Source organism: Mixophyes fleayi, chromosome 5, assembly GCF_038048845.1.
Source record: "Mixophyes fleayi isolate aMixFle1 chromosome 5, aMixFle1.hap1, whole genome shotgun sequence".
NCBI lineage: Eukaryota > Metazoa > Chordata > Amphibia > Anura > Limnodynastidae > Mixophyes > Mixophyes fleayi.
Genome location: NC_134406.1, coordinates 172182311 through 172197610, shown reverse-complemented (window position 1 = coordinate 172197610; position 15300 = coordinate 172182311). Strand labels below are relative to the sequence as shown.

Sequence of the window (15300 nt, the reverse complement as noted above, 5' to 3'; positions counted from 1 at the left end):
CCTGATCGGGAGAGCTTTGTCCCTCTGGTGGGAAAGTTGGGAGGTATTCTGTTCACTGCTGCTCTGCATGGCAAAACGAATGGGTGCAGTGCACACTAGTGCGTTCCACACTGAAGGTGTTTGGAGGGGAGAAGTGAACAGGGCAGTCTAGCAGTACCAAGCATTCCCTGGTGTGTGGTCACACCCCCATCATGCCATAGTCACATACCCTGTCCGGAAGCTATCTACTTAAATGTTGGGAGGTATGGTAAAGTAGCTGCAGATAAAGCATTTATACTGAAAATACTGAGACAAGTAGCCTGCATATATATTTAACAAAAAACAATACTTACATGTTGTACAATCTGTTCAGCTCGGGATAAGCTGTCCGATATATTCTGAAGCATATCCTGAACAGTGTTTGGACGCCGGGACATCGTGCCAGTTTGCCTGAAATAAATAAATAAATATGATTGAATTAAAAAAAAAAAAAAACAACAAATATTGAAAATTATCTCATTGATAAAATAGGATTTAAAATATATTCTTCTTGGATATATTATTTTATTGTGTTTTGATTAGTAGTTTTGTTTGTTACAACAACCTTTCTAAGGAGGGACAGCACTCACCTAAATGAGTCCTTAGATACTACAGATACTGCACAGCTTTAAGCATGTACTTCATGACTCATGAAGTTACCAGTTTCAGTGATCTTATAGGTAGTCTAGAAAATGGCTGCCTCCACAGTATATAGTTAGTAATATGTACAGATACAGTAGTATGTAAGATAAAACCTTTACATACAGATTACACTATACAATTATTATTATTTTTTTTAAAAAAAAACAGGAAAATACGAATTGAGGTTCTACTGGCAGTGATAGTGTTACTATGTAATAGGAGTTCCAGCCTCATCAGCTGTATAATTGGTGTGAGTGGCATCATACATTAACATGCAAATTATTCTTGCATTGTCATTTTAGCAGCTTTTTCCACTGTCAAAAGTCTTGCATAAAAGCTCATTCTTCTTAGCTACAACAAGTCAATGCTGGTCTGGGCTTGTCTGTGATGGGTGGGTAAGGATTATTTCATTTTTGAAAGGTCTCTGCTTGTAAGTTAATTATTATTTCATCTAACAAAGACCAATTATCCTGACTCATTGAAAAACGCGTACAAAAATGTAAGCACTTGTGCATATACAATTAGTCCATTCGTTATCGCACAACCACAGTATAACCAAGCGTGATATAAGCAAGTGTTTTATACAAAAATACCAAACAGAAACACACATTACAAAATATACTGTATATAGTGTAATCTTCTCTATCTATCAGAACGCCAGCTACATATCCTGGAAGGAACAAGTGGTATGTGGGCCCATTGGTCATAACGAAGGATGTCTATGTTCTGTCCTATGCTGACAATGTCCTGACTCAGCAGCTAGGGAGGAGTTATACTTACCTGTGGAGTACAGGTATTGCTTTCACATGGAAAGTCTAGAATGTATGCTGGTGTTAACTACACACACAAATTTACCATAGTGGGGCTGAAAACCAAGTTTTCGACACGCGCCAGGCTGGCACACACACACGAAAATGTTGCCAACTCCTTATCTACAGTCTCCCCAGGGTACCCATGCTACATATATAACAATTTTTTATGTTTTATATATTTATCAACATGTAAAAAAGCAAGATCGGAAAAAAAACATTTTTTATGAAACAACAGTGTCCTTGTTTTAAATAATTTAAGGACACAAAAAAAAACCACCAAGAAAATAGCCACCCACTGCAAAAAATATGCATTTAATCACATATTAAACATTAAACTCTGTCACCAGTTTATTAAACTTCAGATAAGATTCATGGCAAGAGTTAGCCTAGTTATCCAATCACATCCCAATAAGTTGCCTTTAAGCAATGTCCATAACACCACTTAAAACATTTACCAGTGACTGATATTGGATAGGACTGTGATACAGTAAAGTCACGCCTTTGCATCCATATTGCAGAGACCAAATTGACCCCAAACTCAGAAAATGTACAAACAAAATAAGACAGTATCTCAAACCTTACAAATATATATTCTAACAAGTTGACCAATGGGGGGATTGCAATGTGTAAAATGGTGATCATTAGTGGTTACAAAACTTAAATGCTCAAAAAGCAGGATACTTATGTTGCCAATCACCTCATTGATTAACAATTTGTGTTTTAAAAAAGTCAACTAACCGTTAATATTGGTGGGTGTTAAGGAAAGAGATATGTGTCCATGGCTCAGACTTGTTTTTCCAGCACATCCCATAGATGCTTGATCGGATTGAGATCTGGGAAATTTGAACGCCAAGTGAACACCTTGAACCCTTTGTCTTTTTCCTTAAACCATTTCTGAACAATTTTTGCAGTGTTGCAGGGCGCATTATCCTCTTGAAAGAGGCCACTGCCATCAGGGAATACTGTTGCCATGAAAGGGTGTACTTGTTTTGCAACAATAATTATGCAGGTGTTACATGTCAAAGTAACATCCACATGCATGCCAGAACCCAAGGCTTCACACCAGAACATTGCTTAGAGCAGTGATTCCCAAACTGTGCGCCACAGCTCCCTGGGGTGCCGCGGCCAGAGCCGGAGGTAAGCATGACAGGGGACTACTTGGTAATTATTTTGGCTTAGGGGTGCCTTGAAAACATTATGAAGACCCTAAGGGTGCCCCGACCTGAGAAAGTTTGGGATCCAATGGCTTAGAGCATCACACTGCATCTACCGGCTGCCTTCTTCCCATAGTGGATCCTGGTGCCATCTTTACCCCAGGTAAACGACGCACGCACAACTGGCCGTCCACATGATGTAAAAGAAAACGTGATTCATCAAATGAGGCCACCTTCTTCCATTGCTCCAGGATCCAATTCTGGCTCTCACATGCCCATTGTAGGCACTTTCGTTGGTGGACAAGGGCTAGCATGGGCACCCTGACCGGTCTGTGGCTATGCAGCTCATTTGCAGTAAAATGCGATGCACTGTGTGTTCTGACACCTTTCTATCACAGCCAGCATTAACTTTTCATCAAATTGTGCTACAGTCGCTCTTCTGTGGGAGTAGACCAGATGGACTAGCCTTCACTCTCCATGCACATCCGTGAGCATTGGGCACACCCATGACCCCATCACCAGTTGTCCCTTTTTGGACCACGTTCGATAGATACTAGTAACCACTGCATTCCAGGAACACCCCAGAAAACCTGCTGTTTTGGAGATGCTCTAACCCAGCCTTCTAGCCATCACAATTTGGCCCTTGTCAGTGTCGCTCAGATTCTTACTCTTGCCCATCTTTCCTGCTTTCAACACATCAACTTCAAGAACTGACTGTTCTCTTGTTGCCAAATATATTCTACCCCTTGACATGTGCCATTGTAACGAAATAATCAATACTATTCACTTCACCTGTCAGAGGTTATAATATTGTAGCTGATCGGTATATAATGACTAAGAATAGTTCAGTTCTGGAGACCATATCTCCAGAAGGAAATAAATACATTAGAGAATGTACAAAGAAGGGCAACTAAAAAGGTGCATGGCCTACATCAACAAAAAAACTTTACCTGTAAAGACTAAAAGGGTAAAGGGGGGGACTGTTGACCATTATAGACACTTTCAAATATATCAAGGGTTTTAACAAGTTACAGGAGGGAAACTTTCTTCAAATGAAGAGAATTATTAGAGTACAAGGACATGCACTGAAACTGGAGGGAAGTAGGTTCAGAAGAAATTTGAGGAAACATTACTTCACAGAAAGGGTAGTGGATAATTGAAAAGACTCCCATCAGAGGTGGTAGAGGCTAATACAGTAGATCAATTTAAACATGCTTGGAATAGACATAACCTTACAAAGAACTAAGGATCAAATAAGGTTTAAAGTTACCATAGGTTAAAAAATGTGCAGACTATATTGGCCAAGGGGTTTTAAGGGGGGTATTCAATTGTACGCAGCCAAGTGTTTGGCTGCACATCTCCAGGTACTACAGTACCTCAACATTACAGATTTCTCCTCGCACCTCTATGGGGCAATGCTACATCGCCACGGAGTGCCTTCACAACCGTTCCGGAGGCACTCTGCAGCTAAATGAATTCCCCCCTATGTTTCTATAAATGTGTAGCCATTGCTGCAGATAAAGGAGCAGTATCTACATGTATTTGGAGAAGTGCAGACAGCAGTTTGATATCTGAATAACATCTTGATCTTGAATTTCCATAGATGTGATCACAAAAAACATGGTTCTAGTGTGAAAATCTTAGAAATCTACATTTTATGCAATATGTCTGAAATTCTGCATGAGCAAAAGAACAAAATTAACTTTGAGGGCTTTAGCAATGTTTTATGGATAAATATGGAATAAATAAGATCCTGCATTTGTCCAGCAGCATAAAACAACAACAGCCGCTAAGAGGTTTGTAGTATATCTATAAAATATTAATAATAATAACGATAATAGCAGCTTAACAGTCAAAATACATTTAATGAACAAAGTAAAATTAATGATTTGTAATCCAATTAAGTCCCGGGTTACTCCTTAAAAAATTAAATTCTTACATAAGTCATCTGCATTTTATGAGCTTAAAGCTGTAGTTGTTGAGTAATAAAATGAAGGTGCGGTTATAAACATCTAATAAAAACAAGGAGCAGCCCAAGGTCTCTGCATGAAATTCCAGACTGTATTGTACTATTATGTACCAAGCATAGTGTCCATAGACAAAATGGGGCACAAAATATTGAGGACTAGGAAGACTATTTAAGATTATTTTATAAAAAGGTTCAAAGCAGCCAATAGGGTACCTGTGTTCCTTTGCATAGCAGATTAGGGTTTCTCAACAGGTGTTTTTTTGAGGATTTAACTCTGTGTGAACAGGTTACATTATTACTGATACTGCAAATAGATTAAATCAACTTTGCAGGGCAAGAATATTCTGAAAACATCTTTAATTGGGAGATATTTAAGACCAGCTACAGATCTGTCCTTGGAACACAACCCAATTCACCAGGTATACAGAGAGATGTGTACCAGGTGACATGAGTTAGTTAGACATGCTTTCAGTCTAACATGGTTTCTGTTTAGTAAGATCAGGAGCGGCCAGTTAATGGTCTAGTGGGGCCTCATCATGCAACTAATAACTACAAAAAGAGTAAACCACCTCTACACCATTAAGCTTATGTGTGCACAAGATAGAAAAAAAACAATTCCCATCATACACTGCAGTGCAATGCTGTCTGCAGGACTAAAATTTAGTGGGAGATGCAGGAATTGGGAAAATAATGAAGAGGGCAGATGCCTTAGGAAAAGTGTAATGCCAAATAAATGTGCAACTCATCAGGTAGTGTTATAGGCAATAAGCTCAATGGGGGTATATTTGTTAAAAAAAAAAAAAAAATCACCTACTGGCTGGACCAGTCTCAGGGGACCTAGTATCTGGTTCAGGTATGAACAGTTCTCCTGCGGTAAAGTTTATTTGATTTTTTTGAATAGGGCAAACACCAATTTTCACCAGAGATCTAGCGTTTTGCGTTTTAATAAAAAGAACCCTATATTGGTTATGCGGTTGGCATATTATTACAATTGACACAACATCTTATTTTTACCAGACAGGTGGCAGTCCTATGATGAATAACATAATTCAGGCAATATACAATGTCAGTTACTCCTACAATATGAAAGTGTTGGAATGTAAAATGTATGCATTTCTGGCGAGAACAGCGGCTCTTACTTTCACAATGTGCTGAAAGGCTGCAATCAATTGAATTTTTTTTAAAACTGCCTCCATCCCAACTAGATGCTTAAGAACTACAGACTTCTGCTAGAGCAGATATCTATTGCTTTTCCAGTCTTACCAGCCTAGACAAGTCAAAGGTCATAGTACACATGGTACGGTGGTCAACACAGCTAACTGAGCAGTTGACGCTGCTTTTCCATTCAACTGCAACAACCTTTTTTTTAATCACCCCCCCCCCCCCCCCACACACACACACACACCATGAGTTCCCCTCAAGAAAATCTGTTTATTATTTCAACTTTTCTTTTGTTTCTGATCTACATAGATTCTAACACACCCACATGGAATAATGAGAATATGGGAGACTATACAATAGCAGTGGGTGGACAGTTCTGAAGAATACCCTACACTAGATACAAACACTAAGCAACACTAGCAGCACTGGCAAGAAACACCTGCAATGACAGCGGCATTGGCAAGAAAAAAAAATAATGATAATTAAAGTTGTGTATATAAAAATTTCCAGGAGTGAATAACATCAGAACATAAGATATTGTTTACCCATCAAGCAGATCATATGGATAAACAATTTGCTGAGCACAACACAAGAGTCAAACAATTATCCAGCAACAATCCAATGCTAGCTGCTCCTTGACCTTGTGTGATTAAATCAGAACTATCTCCAAAAATAAGTTGACAATTTAGCCATAACAAGTAGATAAAATGTTGCCACTGCAGCTGCAAAACTGGCCGTTTACTAAACAGAAGTAAAGTGATATTTCCAATGTAAAAAAACATTAATGTTAAAGTGTGTTTGACTTGGGTCTGAGAACTTTATCAGTAGTGGCAGGGGGGGCTCTCTTGAGCTGGGTCACTGATCTACATTTTTTTCCATTAAAAAGTTCCTAATAGGCTGCTAAGCAGTTTCGGCCAACCACCACCCTCCCACCACCACCACCACTGCTATTTGACATCCAACCCCTGTTTGTTGCATTCAATCTTTAACTCCTGTTTATCCGAGGTGGCCTCAGTTTTGAAGTGGCCAATCAGATCATCACGATGTTCAAAGCAGCAAGAGATGCAAGAGGCAGAAAGTCACAGACAGAAAACTGGAGTAGCAAAACGTCCTAGCAGTTGTGCTAGACTCCAGTCCATCTGAAACTGTGATGTCATACACACCTCTATATGAAACACAGCCTTACATCCAACTTGTGTTGTATATACACAACAGTTACAGGCTCCGACCATGTACAATTAATGTAAAGTCCATGTGCCGCAGCAGCTTAGAAAGTAAAACATTATTGCACAAGTAAACTTATAGCTATATAGTCATTTCAGTGGGAGAAAGCAGCTGCTTAGTACATGTACATATACACTGCACCAGAGCAACTGTGTGGTGATCACAAGGTGGAGCCTTCAACATTTAGCTTATGGTGGCAAGTAAAAAGGTGATTTGTTAAAGCAAGGTAGGAATACTTGTATATAGATCTACTTAGCTGTTACTAATTAATTACAGTCCTTTATAAATGAGCATTTTCAGATGGAGCAATGTCATGACATTGCTGGCTTTGTAGTCTCACACTGCAGTAGTACTAGTGGTAGAAGAACCTGCAACTGTATGTAACCTTTATTTTCTGAAAACTTTTTTCAGTGGTTGTCATATGGATAAGCACAGCTTTAATCACCAGTTTAGGTTGGATGGCCCAGCTTTAGAGTCAGCGTGGATAACTGTAGCAGCAATGCTGTGATGTTTCAGTGTTGATTGCTTTAAACAAAAGATCTACGGCAGAATATAATTTAAGCAAACAACTCAACATCCAGAAGCGTCTGATGCTTTTGGACACTATAGGGTTATAGAATTTAAGTTGTGAATCATGTGACAGCATCAGCAGTGCAAAGTATGCCAGCAGTATCAGCAATGTCCACTAATTTGTTTCGTATACTAGTAATGCCAAAAGTAGTTGTCCAGCATTATGTGATAACAGTAATGTCCAATAATATATAGTAATGTCCAATAATATATAATCTGTAGTAGCAATACCCAGCAGGAAACCATTAACAACAATAATCCTCAGTAAACAACCATCAATATTTAGCCCACTTTTTCCTTCCCTGCTCATCTCGCCAACAATAACACAAGCTGGAGGTGCTAAAATCACCTCTAGAAATGCCTACCCATCTGTGCGGCCTTTCACAAACAAGAACTTCATCATGAAGATCAAAGAACTTTCAAAGCAAGTACAAGAACAAGTTATTGAACAAAACTCGCCTTTGGACAACAATAGCACAGCTAAAATAAGGTTCTAAGAAAGGTTGAGAAATAATTTTTTTATGAATTATTATCCTTGCTTTACTAGTAATTATTAAATAGCTTTAGATTTGTTCTCTTCATTACACAGACTATTTTGTGTTGATCAATGGCAAGAATTCTCAAACCATTCAATTTTAAATAGATGAAGATTTAAATCCATGTTGAACAACATTAAAGTGTGAAAAAAATGCAAAAGGAGGTGGGGATTCTTTTTTGTAGGGAGAATACATTAAATATTTTACGGTGTTATTCTCTAATACGGCACTATGGCATTTACCTCCCTTTCAGTAAGCTTTGAAACATTACTCCTGAACTTTGTCCCATCCGGTTACAAAGCCTTTCCCATCTAGCAAAAGGCTGGGCAAGTTGCAGTCATTTAACTTCTATACTAAAGTTACTCAAAGGCTAAGAATGAAGAGTGATGTAGTTCTGCAGTTGGTGGAGAGAGCCACAAGATGCATACATTTAATAGCCATTTAATTTCCCCTATTTGACTTTGCTGAACATTTTGTAGAATGAACATTATATATTGTCAGTTGAGCTGACAGTTTACAATAATCCCAGTAAAACAAAATTGGGTGTGATTGGAAGTTTGGCAATGGTGTGTAAGTTACTATTGTGTGAAGAAATATAAGATACATTTTTTATCCTCTGTAGTTACAACTATACAGTTGTCTGTGAATTAAGCCCTTAATAGTGCACAAACTTTATCCATGTTATGGACGAGTCATCTGTTATTGTATGAAGACTACTGGCATATTATAACAGCACTCAGCGAGTGAAGACCATATTCTATTCTTACATCAACTAGGAACTAGTAGTTATTATATGCAGCTTCACATAAAAGCACATATATCAAGAGTATAGTCTAGAATATCAGCTAGAACAAATTGGTTGCCATAGGTGTGACGTAAGCCTTGAATATGTTGCAGAATTTCATTATTATACATTTAAAATGTTGACTATGCAACCGCAGCACACAGCAAGCAGAGAGTTAAAAGGTTAGAACAGCAGCAGAGGTTCAAGATTTAGTGTGCTCCATTTATCTTTAGACAGATTCTTTTGTCTGGGGTGGATAAAACAAGGAGCTGTTTCGGAATGTGAGGTCACACAAGCTACAGTAGTTAATCCATCCACAGCAGGACACTGTTCAAAACTGAAGGGATGGGCAAGATTAGGAGAAAATTGTAATATTGCAGTATACATGGCCATGTACATTAACTGATTACTTTAAGTCCTGTGTAAACATATTTTGTAAAGAAAGAAAAGAAAAAACTCATGAATTTAAATTTGTGAGAAAAAGAGCTTAGTAAACTTCCTGCCCCGCCCTACCACCAAGCAAGATTCCAAACCCAGTGTTTGTTTTTCCTCCAGTGGTACTCCCAAGTTACTTTTCTGTAGGTTATTAAAATAAAATTTGTAAATATTTTCGTAAAACTGACAGTTCTTGTGTAAACGTTGCTTACATGCAGAGTGTATCACAAAATGTGATAGGAGTAAATGTATTTGATTGCACCACTAACACAGATGAGCTGTAAATGGCAGTATGCAATGATGTATTATTCTCAGCTCACCCGCTAGTCCACAATGTGATTCCCACATAGGACCTCATTTAGAGTCGGACGCAAAGTCTGTTCTAGGCGCAAGTGTCCAAGATCCAGGCGGATTTGGTGCTTGCTGCACATGCATGATAGTGTTTTTTTGTTGGATGCGCCTAAAACGGACTTTGCGTCGTACTCTAAATGAGGTCCATAATGTCTATTTCTCCATCATCCCTACCAATGTTCCATTCTCTGTTATGAATTTATATAAATTCTTAACCTTATAACTACACACATTTGTTTTATTGCTTCTACTTATTCATTCTGCAGTTTGCTTGGAACAAACCATGTACAATATGCTTTTCATGCGTTTTATGTTGAATAGAAGCTTTTAAAGCATGAAGTTTATTTTTACTGTATGTTGTATATCATGCAACCTGTTGCTCTTCTGCAGTTAAACTACAACTCCCGTCATGCTTTGTAAACCAAAACCTGGCAAAATATGCTAGATATGGGAAGACAACGAGCTGCGTATTAAAAAAAAAAAAAAAAAAAAAAAGACCGACGTTTGTACCACAGTAAAACATGTCCTTCACGTAGCAATGAATCATGAGCATTGTCTGCACGGACAAGTTAGGGAGTGTTGCATAGCTTGTGGGAAAATGAAAGATACAGAGAAAACCTGCCAAGCCTCCTACACAAACACAGTATCTCCCCCTCCAAAAAGGCCTGGAGCGTGAAAAGCAAAAATTCGTATCTGCTCAGTAACTTCTCGAAAGTAAAGCCCGGTGATCTCACCATGGAGCCTGAGCTGCAGCTTCCACAATGGGCACGGGGAACGGGAGTGTCCCATGGCTTTTGTCAACAAGAAATGAAAGAGACCTTAGCAAAATGATTGCAAAATGTGTTCCCAGAAATCATCAGGTAAACAACTACAACAGCAATGTATACAAGTGCTCTAAATATTTTACACCAGTATAGTGACTCAAAACACTTTCATTAAAATATGTACACAGGTTAAAAACAACATATGATAAAGGTGTAAACGCATCGCTATGGCTGCATAATAAATTACTAGCAAATGTCAGATGTGACATTAATATTTATTTATGCACCAGCATAGTCTGCAGAGCTTTACCATTAGACTATGTGCATATATATATATATATATATATATATATATATATATATATATATATATATATATATATATATATATATATATAATGTACATATATACATACACACACGTCTAATGCTGTGAAAGTGTAGTTGGTCAGTGTTTAAAATGTTAGTGTGCAAATGTGTATGCTTTGTGTACAAGTACGTGTATGTGTACAAGTACATTTATGTTTACATATTGATGCATTTTAAAAATTGTAATTGCAAATTGAAATGGTGTCTGTTTAAATTATTAGGACAGTTCATAATCGGATTCTATTAATGAAATGTGTTTTAAATGCTAAGATGAATGGGGGGGGGGGGGTGACAAGGGAAAAATAAAAATAAATGCAAACATACAACTTATGCAGTGCACATGTCATGGAAAATAAGTAAAAAATGGTTAAAATGTGCCTTTGTTTTTCATGTGGTTTCACAAGTCCAGTTTTGTCACAATACTATAGTTTAATACAGGTGTGTCACAAAAATGTCTTATGAGACAAGTGTGTGTCAACAATAAAAATGTTTGGAACCTCTGTGCTACAGAAACCGGAAATCTAACAGCAAAACAATCCAAACACCATAACAAGGATAGACAACTTACTAAATCATCTTGTTTACAGAGAAAAGACATAAAGCACACTTAACATTGTATACTTTGTTACAAAACATTGAAAATTTTATTAGCTAATATAATAATCAACAGTATTTAAGTCATGTCACTCCAAAAACTGAAGTCACTTAAGTCAACTGCTTATTATTTTACCTAAAATAGTGCCTCTACATTACTAAACATAGCATTTGCTGTAAGCTCCAATGGGTCAGGGACTGATGTGAGTGAGTTCTCGGTACAGCGCTGCCGAATTAGGGGGGCTAAATAAATAGCTGATGATGATGATTTGCTGCCTGGTTCATCATATCACTTTTATAGCAATAAACTAAAATGGTGCAGAACAAATACAAAACATTTGATTTACATGTTATTTCTGTGGTGCATATAAATTGTATCAGTTTCTCACCCATAGCCATCTCCGGTGTGTTCGCTGTAACTTCGCTGGCCACTGTACATCTTCTGCGACATCATTGTTCCTCCTCCTCCTCCTCCTGCCTTAAAGTGGTTGTTTAGGTCATACCTGCCAGTTAGATCCGGACCAGACTCGGCTCTAGTGAGCCTGCCTAGGGTATTGATCCGAGTATGGGATCCTCCGTTAATACTCATTTTATATTCAGATCAGCAGCCGACAACGCATTAGACTCAAGAAAAGCAATTTACGTTTGCAGGTTTGGGAAGGGAAGTGTGTGTAGACAGGTAAGGCAAGCCTAACCCTGAGCCAGAGCTCCCAGGTCTGGCAAGAAGTTCTTCTTATCAAAACAAATAACAAAACCAAAATAAATCTATCGTAAGAGCCAGTGGACTATCAGGAACCAAACAGAATGGGCACAGAGCTTCCTCCCTGTTTGCTCTACAGCTCTGTGCCTGTGTGGTCAGAGAGAGTCTGAAGTCAGAGGCTGGGGGGAGGAGGAGGAGGTGACAGGTCTTATCCAGCCCTCTCCTGTGAGAAGCCAGAGGCACACCTTTGTTTCTCTGTGTTTTTTTTCAAAAGTATTGTGATTGCTGGTAACACCCTAAGCATTTTTTGTCTCAGCCCTGCCTACACCCCTTAAATATGACAGATCTATTCACCTGAGCAAAGCAAGCTCTTCTCGCTACAGGTACATATGTCACCTACCTGCAATGATATATCTAAATCTAGATTAAAAGTTCAGGTTCATGGATTCTTCCAACAGAAATACTGTTCTCAATAAACTAATATCATGCTACAAAAATCCTTACTGTAGCCAAGAAAATAATTTATTGTGTCTCCTCTTAAAGAAAGGTTAACAATCTAGTTATCTACATTATTACTGTAGAAATAAAATTGACTGACAGCCGTTGGCACTTTTTCCACAGGCGCGCAAATTGAAAACAGTATCATACATCAATCATCTATGGATAATTTTAATTCAGATTGTTGGTGGGAGTTATATCGCTTGTGTTTGTTTTTTGTCATGCATGGCACAGTAAAAATGTGCATATTTGATGGATTTCATGCAGATTTCTGAAAAGTCAGTGAGAGAGATCTGCACTGTATCTGCCAAAACTATTGCATGCTGTCTCTGCATGAACAAGTGGCAACAGTCCCTTTGACTGTGTTTTATATTTGATCCATAAAAATATCTATACAAATTGTTGAAAATCTGGCTAAATTTTGTGCATAAGGCTGGGTACACATTGCAGAATGTTCCATTCAATGTGTTATATACAATGATTGTACCACGGACTGAAAAAAAAAAGATCAGCATGCCAGTTCATATGTGCACACTATACAGTTTTTAAAAGATTTACCCTCAGATCTGTGCTCTTCATCTCTCATAACCATCGACTGAAAAGATCATGACTCTGTAAACTCTATAGACATCCTGATCGTGAGTGCATACACACTGCAGGATTGGAAGGATGTCGTTCTATAGCTGAACGTGATTTATAGTTCTGCTAAACAATCAAATCAAACGATGACTTGTGCTTTGGAACAATCCCCATTCATCGCTGTAGCGTACTCACTAATGCAATATCGGGCCAAATGGTCGTTTATCGTTTGATTGAACCAATATTTGTCTGAAAACACTGTAGTTTGTACCCAGCCTTAGCAAGATTAAAAGTAACTGGGTAAACGACAAACTGATTGCTATAGATTACAATAGCTTTTTTTTTTTTGTAATAGTCGATAGTGACTTTCATATAAATGTAGCTGGCAGACCTCTGAAAACAAAATAATATGAACTTAACAACGACGTGGAACATGAAATATATGAAAAGAATGTTAAAAAGTTATATTAAAATAGTTTGCAAATTCTGAAGTGCTGGAATAGAATTAGTGTGGTTTATGTAATTTGGGTCACACAGTCACTCATAAGGCCTGATAATGAAAACAAAACGGGTAAAGAAATGTTGCAAACAAAACACTGTTACACAAGAAATAGACTTTGGGAGTTGTAGTCCAACTGCTAAAGAACAAGGCCGGTCAGCTTTGTTATTCAAGTTCTTACATTTATCTTCAATTTACAAGCACAATTTGTCTTAGATTGTCTATCTACCTAAGTGTATGCTCAATAGAAATAACACAAAGATGTGAGCTTGCAATGAACCATGCAAATTCATTTCACTGCAGACAGCTGTGCCCCTCCCTGTGCTAAACCCAATGGCTATTTGCAAGGAAGTGAAGTTGTAGCTAGACATAACATGGGACACCACACTGCAATAATCACTAAGTTGTGGTTAAATCAGAAGATTGTACCCCATTGTTCCTTGTTTGAACTGACATTAGTCTACAACTTCGTACATTGACAGACAATGTGCGTTCTTTGGCTGTAGTACTTTTCTGAGAAACCTACCTTGGGTTAAGCATTATCACTAACCAAGACAAAGATTTTCCAGCGTTGCTCCTTGTAACTGCCACTCAGCAAATGTCACACAGTTTCCGCATTGTAATCCTCTAGTACCTGCCTACTGAGTCCTTTGTATTTATTCTGTATATCTGGTATTTTAACAATGTATGCTTACAATGTGACCAGCTGTGCAATGTCTGATGTTTCTCTCTGTGACAGCACTCAGCAATGCCGTGCATCCACTAGAATTAGCTGCTATATAGATAAAATAAATTCTGTAAGTTTGAAACAAAATGCTACGTTATGTGCTTGATAAAACGTGTGCACAAATATAGAGATAAAAATATAAGTATTTTGCATCTGACATGATATATATCAATTTCCATGTAATTTTGTGTGTAGAATCCAAATATGCATTTAGAAATTTCATATCACGTAAGGTTTTTGAGATATTTGGAAAAAATTAAATTAAAAAAAGTAAAGTATTTAATCACGGTAAGTGCTTGTTAGGATTCTATTCGTCAATGTGTGTGTACTGATGTTAACAGTTTAATGATTGAGTTTGGTGTTCAGCACAATACTCGTGAGTGGCGACTGTTTATTGATTCCTCGAGTAGTAGTCTGAAAGCAGTGTTACTCCATAATGGGAATAAGCTCCCTACAGTAACTCTGGTCTATGCAGTGGACATGAAAGACACATATAAAAGTATGGTTGTGTTGGAGTGAATCTAGTATGAGGATCATGGTTGCAATCTTTGATGTGACTTATAGGTAGTTACGCTGCTGTAAGGTTTGCATGGTGGATTCACAAAGTACTACTGTTTTCTGTGTTTATGGGACAGCAGAGACGCTAAAAATCACTATATCACAAAGAAGTGAAACCTGTGTTCGTAGAGAGAAAAACGTCAAGTACACTCCATTGGTTGAGCCGCATAAAATCAGTTTATCTCCGCTTCACATTAAGTTGGGCCTAATGAAGAATTTCGTGAAAGCTCTGGATAAAGGAGACCAGGCTTTCAGTTATCTGAAGGAACAGTTTCCGAAGTTAAAAGAAGGCATATTTGTAGGACCCCAAATAAGGAAACTGCTTACGGATTAAATATTTAACGCTAAATTGACAG

At 37.9% G+C, this 15300-nt stretch overlaps 1 protein-coding gene across 4 annotated transcripts in view; it reads right to left on the bottom strand.

The window, feature by feature from the left end:
• The window catches only part of DSP (desmoplakin), a 48919-nt gene extending 36668 nt beyond the window's left edge, over positions 1-12251 (bottom strand). For 2 of the 4 annotated variants that reach the window (XM_075213032.1, XM_075213033.1), the window contains exons 1-2: positions 11773-12251; positions 333-429 (exon numbers count right to left, since the gene is read on the bottom strand). In XM_075213032.1, the coding sequence (XP_075069133.1) occupies positions 333-429; positions 11773-11972 (297 nt within the window). In that variant the 5' untranslated portion in view covers positions 11973-12251. The remainder of the gene's footprint in view (positions 1-332; positions 430-11772) is intronic. The other 2 variants (XM_075213034.1, XM_075213035.1) reach the window with 2 other exon arrangements.
• Positions 12252-15300: the final 3049 nt, after the last annotated feature.